The sequence below is a fragment of the Babylonia areolata genome, unplaced genomic scaffold, assembly GCF_041734735.1.
Source record: "Babylonia areolata isolate BAREFJ2019XMU unplaced genomic scaffold, ASM4173473v1 superscaf4, whole genome shotgun sequence".
NCBI lineage: Eukaryota > Metazoa > Mollusca > Gastropoda > Neogastropoda > Buccinidae > Babylonia > Babylonia areolata.
In genome coordinates this window covers 127,900-137,899 of record NW_027468369.1, presented here as the reverse complement: position 1 = coordinate 137,899, position 10,000 = coordinate 127,900, and the positions used below count along the sequence as shown (strand labels likewise).

Below are 10,000 nucleotides of genomic sequence, written 5' to 3'. Positions count from 1 at the left end.
ACTGGATTTATTGCTGTTGTCAGTAGAATTAATGCTATTGCTGGATATTTCTTTATTATAAACATTGAGATTTTTGTGAATCAGCACCTGACAAGAAAAAATGTGACTGTTTGTTCTGGCTTTCCCAGGGGGTTTATGACCCATTTTTCAAGCTGTCTGTCCAAGCGACCAAGCTTCGAAGAACAGTTGAAATGTACCAGTGGGTGGAACATGAGACCAAAAGGTGAGTGGAAACCCAAGATTTGTTCTCAGGTTTTTGCACCCTGTCATTTACTTGGAGTGGGAATAAGCTGACAAGTGGGACGTATCTCCATGCTTTAAACATGTAAATTGTGGTGGTGGACATGAAAGCATTTCCTTAAACAATGGTTAGTTAAATGACTGCTCTGACAGTCTGGAAGTGGGTGTGATAACTGAAGTCACAAGGACCAGTGGAAATGGATTGAAGTGACTAATGACATTTACAAACTTGTACATATTTAGAGACCTTTGTGTCTTAGTCACAAAGGTCAAAACTGATACAAGAGACCATAAATTGTTCCATCAAATACAACTCTCAAAGAACCTAATGTAAAGCAGGATCCAGCACAACATTCCCAAAGTGAACGCTTCATAAATTCATTCCATATGGACCAGATAGCGTTTAAACTCTGTCAAATGATATGTAACACAATGTTTGATGGCTACTCAGTATCACAATCCTGTTCAAAATACTGTCTGTGTGACATGATTTGATTCCAACAGACACAATAGCTGAGTAGTTAGTACATTGGACTTTCAATTTGAGGTTCACTGATATGATCTTGGTGTCAGTGTGACTCATATCTGACAGTTATACTTGGACTTCTTGATTATTATAGATGAACTTCTAACACAAATATATGTTGATTTGACAGAGGCAGGGCCCATGCAGGTGACAGATTTGTTGGAGATGTTTACAAAAGTATAAAGCCTATTTGAGCTTATATGATTATATTAATTTTGTCTGAGGTAAGCGTGAGAGAATAGTGAGAACACAGGAGATTAAGTTTTTGTATATATGCAAAAGTTTATGTATGCGAATGGATAATGTGGAGTATATTTTCAAAACGATTAAAATGATTCCCTTGATCTTCTTAATTAAAAGACTTCCTCATTCTTTCTTGTCTGATCTATCTGTATGTGTGTCAGATTGATGTATGTGAGGTGGGTGTCCATACTTGTTAATTTGATGACATGTTGATAATAATTGTGTTTTGTTTGCTGTCTTCCAGAGAAGTGAATGAAGGAGACAGGACAAGGGAGGAAAGAGACTATTCCTACTGTAAGTACTGCTGTACAGCTTCCAGTGATCAGTGTAGGAGAGGGTCCTAGGTGGCTTGGGGTGATACGGAAAAGTTGTTTAATCACACATACTTAACCGTGACCCAACTAGTGCAGACTCCGGCAGGGGTCTGACATTCCTGTCCTGTGCAAACTACTATCCGCCTATGCGGAGAAAATGAGAGTACTACGGCCGATAACCTCCCGGAAGTAAGTAACGTCCCCTTTGTCCCCCTGGCTAGCGCCCTCTTTTTCTGGCAGCCATCTCGACACCTGTTCCTGTGCACTTCATATAGCTAAGTTTTTCGCATTTTCTATCTCCACACTCCTCCCTTGGAGGGATCTTAAAGGAACTTGCCTGGGGCAAAAGCGCCCGGGGCAGAGAGGGACTCCCTGCCTGGAGGAGGGATGGAAGCAGCACCCCTGACGGTGCGGGCTGGCTTATTAAGCCACTCCTGAGCCATTCTGGCACTCTGAGTCGCCTATGTTATTTAAACGTAATTTTAGATAGAAAATTTCCTATATATGCTACAAATTACAACATTGACAGCATACTGTACACTTTCTATGAGTTCGATGGTAAGGTTGCTTATACAGATTTTTTTTATTAAAATCATATATCAACCTTTGTGTGATTGAAAGCAGTATTTAGTTGCAGATACTTTGCTGTGACATTCAAGGAGTAGCATGGATCCAGATTTCTGTTTTGTGCTCAACACTAGCCAGTGTTAAAAAACCATGTCCATTTCAAGATGTAGTCCCAAGACAAAACAGGAATACCCATTCCCACTCCACCTTCTGCTCACGCCCCACAAAAAAAACAACAAAAAAAACAGCTTACAAACTTGAACAGTTTTGTTCTTGAAATAGCATCTCCTGAGCATTCTCTCACTTCCTTCTCTTCTCCATTTTATCATCTTTCTTTTGTGTTCACTTGGCAGAGTTTTGTTTTAAGATAAGATAAGAATAACTTTATTATCTCCAGCTGGAGAAATTTGGTCAGGTGCATTATCACAACATAGACAAGTAAACAACATGGGGACCACAACTGTAAAAGTCAACAACAGCTTTTACGAATATTACGAAGATACAAATGTAAAAAATATCACTTACACCGTTTCATACATACATCCACGCACTGCAGGTAATAACTAGTATTCTTAATGTGAAAACAGAAAGAATTAAGAAACATTATTTGAATATAATTATAAGCATAGCCCACTATACTGCACATTGATTATAATAGACAGATAAGATAAGAATAAAGATAAATTGCGGAAAACCGCAACCAGATAAACAGCACACACCCGTACCCCCCCCCCCCCCCCCCCCCACACACACACTTGGATTACTTGATTAAACAAGAGTAATAAACATGTTCTCAAATAAAAGCATTTCACATATTCGCTTTTAAAACATTGCAATTAAGACAGTTTTGCAGTTTTGTTTTGATTATTGTTTGTTTGCTTGTTGTTGTTGGCTGATTTGTTGTGTTTGGTTACTTGAGGCCCGTGTGTGGATGACTTTTCCTGTGATTACCTTCTGGCCACAGATTTCACTGTCGTCATGCACACCACAGGTTAATGAGAGGGGGAGAGAGAGGCGGCCAGGCAGGCTACCCCCCCCCCCCCCTTCTCATTGTCTTCACTGTGCCAAGGACTGTCTTCTGTCCCACATAATTCGTCTTCATTGCTCTTTTTACATCAGCAACAACTTCAGTAGTTAAATGTGCAGCATTGATTCCCAGTTGACGGGCGCAGTAGCCGAGTGGTTAAAGCGTTGGACTGTCAGTCTGAGGGTCCCAGGTTCGAATCACGGTGACGGCGCCTGGTGGGTAAAGGGTGGAGATTTTTACGATCTCCCAGGTCAACATATGTGCAGATCTGCTAGTGCCTGAACCCCCTTCGTGTGTATATGCAAGCAGAAGATCAAATATGCACGTTAAAGATCCTGTAATCCATGTCAGCGTTCGGTGGGTTATGGAAACAAGAACATACCCAGCATGCACACCCCCGAAAACGGAGTAAAAGCCCACTCGTGTGCATACGAGTGAATGCAGAAGAAGAAGAAGATTTCCAGTTGTATTTCAGTGCACAGGTGGCTTTTACCAGCCATCTTGTCAGGGTGTGATATAAAGTGAGGTGTCACCCATCCCAGACCCTACATATGGCCCCTCTCTGACCCACTCCCACTCCCTTCCACTTGACCCCCCCCCTCCATCCCCTCTTTCACCTCCGACCTCCCCTTCCCTGACCTTCCATCTCCCTGTCGTTCTTTCATTCTCCTTTTCGAGGTCCATCTTTTCCTGTCATTGCTTTCCTTTTATTCCCTCGTATATTTTTTTAAAATTCAGTTATTGGTTGTAATTTCTTTTATGTTTTGTTCATTATTTTCTTATTGCTGCATGTTTTAAAATGCATGATTCCGATTTCTGTTTGTTTTGTTTTGTTTTCTGTGTCAATAGTATCTCAGTTTTTTGTGCTCATTAATTGTGATCATTGTTTGTTCACTGTAGCATTGGAATGGCGACAGGACTTGGTTTCCAGCAGTTCTTTCTACAGCAGTATTGGGCATGAAAATCCAAGGTATGTAAAACAATAAACACAAGCACATATGTATGCTCATTCACACACGTGCACACACACACACACACACACACACACACACACACACATGTATATGCACACACAATGCACAGAATAAACGCATGCACATACATATGCTTACTCACACACTCGCACATACACATGCACACAAATGTGGATTCCATTCACATTACACAATCACTTTCATGCTTTTTTAACATGCTAATTGCCAGTTTTTTGTTAAAGAAAATTGAAATTCACTTGAGATTTATCTTCCTACTGTTTGTTACATGTATGTGTGTGCTTCTGCATACATGCAAACTTTCTGCTTATTTCAATATCAGGATTTCTACCATAGCTGAAGAAGTCAGTGCTTGTATTCTGAAATGTGCATCATTTCTGTTTTCCAGTTCCATGCCATTGATGTCGGAAACCTTCACAAACAGAAAAGTGCAAGTGGGCACTTTTTATCTTTCTGAAGGTAATGCCAGACACTGCTTTGATATGCACACTGAGTCACCCCTTTGATATGCATGTTTATGATCCCCTTTATAGTGCACTTCCTTAACCTCTTCTCCTCACACACATTTGCTCTGTGAATGACTCCTACACATGCACATGCATATGCAGATACATCACACAAGCTTATCAACAGACACTTGCATTCCACACGTCCATACATACACAGGCTCATGTACATAAACAGGTCAGATACGAGAACTAGCATGGTTTTTGTTGTTGTTAAATGCATCAGTATAAAGGCTACTTCCCTAATTTCGGAAGGTATGAGTGTATGTGTCGCTGAGATTTGCAACACTTGTTCATTGTTAGGTGTTCCTTTTTATTACACAGGAAACGTTATGTGAGTGAGACTCTGTTGGACTGGATTGGATTGGATTGTTGTTAGAACAGATTCCACAATGCAACGCCACTTTTTTTTCTTCTTTTTTTTTTCTTGTCTGCAAGTGTATTTGTTTTACAATCATAGTGGGTTTTTCTGCAGAATTTTGCCAGGGAATACTTATTAGGTGTTATGGGTTTGTTTTTGTGTTTTTTTTACATGCATTAAGTGTATGTTGTACATGAGACCTTATTTTATCATCTTTCCGAAAGAGGGAAATCCTGTGTTCGGCCAGTGACCCAGATTTGACTCAGAATATGTTCTGACAGGGAAGTTAAACATAGTTGTTCAGGACAGAAATCTGTAAATATACTGCAGCTGTTTTAGCTATGATAGTTGAATTTTGAGAGAGAAAGAGAGAGAGAGAGAGAATAATGGTAACGTTGGTATTTCCATTATTACGTTTTGTTTGTGTGTGTGTGTATGTGTGAACTGACTCTGTTCTTTTTTTTTTCTTTTTTTTTGGGGGGGTGGGGGGGGGTGGGGGTGGTTGTAGTTGTTGTTTGTTAAGATAGTGGTGATGAATGAAGTTGGTGGTGATTCAGGACTGGTGGATCAGATCAGCGACTTCAAGGAGATACCGCCGTCCTCTGGAATCAAGCCTGGGGACCCGTGGGTTCACTATCGCCAGGGCTACCACTATCAGTCCTTCGGGAGTCCACAGGTGTGGCAGTACTGTGCTGTTGGGCTGGCTGTGTATTGTCTGTTCCTGTAGCTGGCAGAGAAAGAACAAGGGGGAAATGAGAGAGTGGCAGGAACTGAAGTCATGTGTTATATTATTAGTTGTGTGTGTGTGTGTGTGTGTGTGTGTATTTGAAAGAGTGAGAGATGATAGTAGTGCGTTTGTGTGTGTAATGCAGTGGTGTATATGTGTGTGTGAGTAATGCAGTAGTGTTTGTGTGTGTAATGCAGTGGTGTATATATGTGTGTGAGTAATGCAGTAGTGTTTGTGTGTATAATGCAGTGGTGTATATGTGTGTGTGTAAAGCAGTAGTGTTTGTGTGTGTAATGCAGTGGTGTATATGTGTGTGTGAGTAATGCAGTAGTGTTTGTGTGTGTAATGCAGTGGTGTATATGTGTGTGTGTAATGCAGTAGTGTTTGTATGTGTAATGCAGTGGTGTATATGTGTGTGAGAGTAATGCAGTAGTGTTTGTGTGTGTAATGCAGTGGTGTATATGTGTGTGTGAGTAATGCAGTAGTGTTTGTGTGTGTAATGCAGTGGTGTATATGTGTGTGTGAGTAATGCAGTAGTGTTTGTGTGTATAATGCAGTGGTGTATATGTGTGTGTGTAATGCAGTAGTGTTTGTGTGTGTAATGCAGTGGTGTATATGTGTGTGTGAGTAATGCAGTAGTGTTTGTGTGTGTAATGCAGTGGTGTATATGTGTGTGAGTAATGCAGTAGTGTTTGTGTGTGTAATGCAGTGGTGTATATGTGTGTGTGTCAGTAATGCAGTAGTGTTTGTGTGTGTGATGCAGTGGTGTACATGTGTGTGTGTCTAATGCAGTGGTGTTTATGTGTGTGTGTGTAATGCAGTGGTGTATATGTGTGTGTGTGTAATGCAGTGGTATATATGTGTGTGTGTGATGCAGTGGTGTATATGTGTGTGTGTGTAATGCAGTGGTGTTTATGTGTGTGTGTGTGTGATGCAGTGGTGCATATGTGTGTGTGTGTAATGCAGTGGTGTTTATGTGTGTGTGTGTGTGTGATGCAGTGGTGTATGTGTGTGTGTGTGTGTGTAATGCAGTGGTGTATATGTGTGTGTGTGTAATGCAGTGGTGTATATGTGTGTGAGTAATGCAGTAGTGTTTGTGTGTGTAATGCAGTGGTGTATATGTGTGTGTGTGTAATGCAGTGGTGTTTGTGTGTGTAATGCAGTGGTGTATGTGTGTGTGAGTAATGCAGTAGTGTTTGTGTGTGTAATGCAGTGGTGTATATGTGTGAGAGTAATGCAGTGGTGTTTGTGTGTGTAATGCAGTGGTGTATATGTGTGTGAGTAATGCAGTAGTGTTTGTGTGTGTAATGCAGTGGTGTATATGTGTGTGTGAGTAATGCAGTAGTGTTTGCATGTGTGATGCAGTGGTGCATATGTGTGTGTGAGTAATGCAGTGGTGTATATGTGTGTGTGAGTAATGCAGTGGTGTATATGTGTGTTTGAGTAATGCAGTGGTGTTTGTGTGTGTAATGCAGTGGTGTATATGTGTGTGAGTAATGCAGTAGTGTTTGTGTGTGTGATGCAGTGGTGTTTGTGTGTGTAATGCAGTGGTGTATATGTGTGTGTGTAATGCAGTAGTGTTTGTGTGAGTAATGCAGTGGTGTTTGTGTGTGTAATGCTGTGGTGTATATGTGTGTGTGAGTAATGCAGTGGTGTATATGTGTGTGTGATGCAGTGGTGTTTGTGTGTGTAATGCAGTGGTGTATATGTGTGTGTGTAATGCAGTAGTGTTTGTGTGAGTAATGCAGTGGTGTTTGTGTGTGTAATGCTGTGGTGTGTATGTGTGTGTGAGTAATGCAGTAGTGTATATGTGTGTGATGCAGTGGTGTATATGTGTGTGTGAGTAATGCAGTAGTGTTTGTGTGTGTGATGCAGTGGTGTATATATGTGTGTGTGTAATGCAGTGGTGTTTGTGTGTGTAATGCAGTGGTGTATATGTGTGTGAGAGTAATGCAGTAGTGTTTGTGTGTGTAATGCAGTGGTGTATATGTGTGTGTGAGTAATGCAGTGGTGTATATGTGTGTGTGTGTAATGCAGTGGTGTATATGTGTGTGTGAGTAATGCAGTGGTGTTTGTGTGTGTATTGCAGTGGTGTATATGTGTGTGAGTAATGCAGTAGTGTTTGTGTGTGTGATGCAGTGGTGTTTGTGTGTGTAATGCAGTGGTGTATATGTGTGTGTGAGTAATGCAGTAGTGTATATGTGTGTGTGATGCAGTGGTGTATATGTGTGTGTGAGTAATGCAGTAGTGTTTTTGTGTGTGTAATGCAGTGGTGCATATGTGTGTGTGTGTAATGCAGTGGTGTATATGTGTGTGTGAGTAATGCAGTAGTGTTTGTGTGTGTAATGCAGTGGTGTATATGTGTGTGAGTAATGCAGTAGTGTTTGTGTGTATAATGCAGTGGTGTATATGTGTGTGTGAGTAATGCACTAGTGTTTGTGTGTGTGATGCAGTGGTGTATATGTGTGTGTGTGTGTGTAATGCAGTGGTGTATATGTGTGTGTGAGTAATGCACTAGTGTTTGTGTGTGTGATGCAGTGGTGTATATGTGTGTGTGAGTAATGCACTATTGTTTGTGTGTGTGATGCAGTGGTGTATATGTGTGTGTGTGAGTAATGCAGTAGTGTTTGTCTGTGTAATGCAGTGGTGTATATGTGTGTGTGAGTAATGCAGTAGTGTTTGTCTGTGTAATGCAGTGGTGTATATGTGTGTGAGAGTAATGCAGTGGTGTTTGTGTGTGTAATGCAGTGGTGTATATGTGTGTGTGTGAGCAATGCAGTAGTGTTTGTGTGTGTAATGCGGTGGTGTATATGTGTGTGAGTAATGCAGTGGTGTTTGTCTGTGTAATGCATTTGTGCTTTTATATATGAATGAACAGTGACTGAGTGATTGTGCGTGTGTGTGTGTGTTTGCATTTCAGTGTAACTTTTTGTCCTTATTCATCTTTTCTCTTGCGCTCAACAAAAAAGAATGAAAAAAAAAGAAAACAATCATTTTAATCATTTTTATTGCATCACATTTTTGGAGTGTTTGACAAGTATATATATGGTCAATGTTAAAACCAATAAAATGTGTATGTGTGATTTTGAAACATTGTTCAGCTATGTAAATCTCTTTATGAAAAAATGTGAGAACTTGCTTTTTGAACTGCGTTTACAATTAGTCAGTGATGACCATGCCTGCTTCCAGAATTAAAAGGTTTTAATTAAGTGTTCATTCTGGTGTCAGTGATTTGACGTTTAGCGTGGAAACTTTGTTCTGTCTGAAGCAAGCATAGACTGACAAAGTTTGAGAGTAATTTGGATGAAAATGCAATGCCTGTCAGAAACAAAAAACCCATTGTATAAACTCCCACTTGAAAGTTGTAGTTTTTCTTGTTTTCTCTTTGGTATCTTACTCTACATAGTCAGTGGGAAAAAATGGGTCCAGTTTACATCAGTGTTCATTGTTACATTGATGTGCTGTGTGTTTCTGCCAGGAGATGTCCGTGTTGTTGATTGTTACATTGATGTGTTGTTGATTGTTACATTGATGTGCTGTGTGGTGTTTTCAGCCAGGTGATGTCCGTGTTGTTGATTGTTACATTGATGTGTTGTTGATTGTTACATTGATGTGCTGTGTGGTGTTTTCAGCCAGGTGATGTCCGTGTTGTTGATTGTTACATTGATGTGTTTTGATTGTTACATTGATGTGTTGTTGATTGTTACATTGATGTGCTGTGTGGTGTTTTCAGCCAGGTGATGTCCGTGTTGTTGATTGTTACATTGATGTGTTGTTGATTGTTACATTGATGTGCTGTGTGGTGTTTTCAGCCAGGTGATGTCCATGTTGTTGATTGTTACATTGATGTGTTGTTGATTGTTACATTGATGTGCTGTGTGTTTTCAGCCAGGTGATGTCCGTGTTGTTGATTGTTACATTGATGTGCTGTGTGTTTTCAGCCAGGAGATGTCCGTGTTGTTGATTGTTACATTGATGTGCTGTTGATTGTTACATTGATGTGCTGTGTGGTGTTTTCAGCCAGGAGATGTCCGTGTCCGTTTAGAATTTGCTGGTCTGCTGTCTGCATCTCCTCTGGGCCCTCCTGCTGATGTGAGTGTCTACAGTTCTTACTTTGTCAAGCAAGAAGAAAGTAGTTCATTTGTGTCTGGACTGGGCATGAAGTCTGTATGTTATTCTTTATCACAGACATATTTTGATGCACTGGGAAACTATATGCAAAACACTCTTGTTGACTCACTTGTGTAAACAAAGTGAGTCTATGTTTTAACCCGGTGTTCGGTTGTCTGTGTGTGTGTGTGTGTGTGTGTGTGTGTCTGTGTGTCTGTGTGTCCGTGGTAAACTTTAACATTGCCATTTTCTCTGCAAATACTTTGTCAGTTGACACCAAATTAGGCATAAAAATAGGAAAAATCCAGTTCTTTCCAGTCATCTTGTTTAAAACAATATTGCACCTCTGGGATGGGCACAAAAAAATAAAAAATGAAGCCTAATCAT

The 10,000-nt window shown here is 40.4% G+C and overlaps 1 protein-coding gene across 2 annotated transcripts in view; it reads left to right on the top strand.

Moving 5' to 3' along the window:
* The window catches only part of LOC143278194 (transmembrane protein 43-like), a 35,988-nt gene that overhangs the window by 5,676 nt on the left and 20,312 nt on the right, over positions 1–10,000 (top strand). For both annotated transcript variants that reach the window (XM_076583237.1, XM_076583236.1), the window contains exons 4-9: positions 129–223; positions 1,254–1,303; positions 3,818–3,887; positions 4,298–4,368; positions 5,334–5,452; positions 9,524–9,595. In XM_076583237.1, coding sequence (XP_076439352.1) covers positions 129–223; positions 1,254–1,303; positions 3,818–3,887; positions 4,298–4,368; positions 5,334–5,452; positions 9,524–9,595 — 477 coding nt within the window. The remainder of the gene's footprint in view (positions 1–128; positions 224–1,253; positions 1,304–3,817; positions 3,888–4,297; positions 4,369–5,333; positions 5,453–9,523; positions 9,596–10,000) is intronic.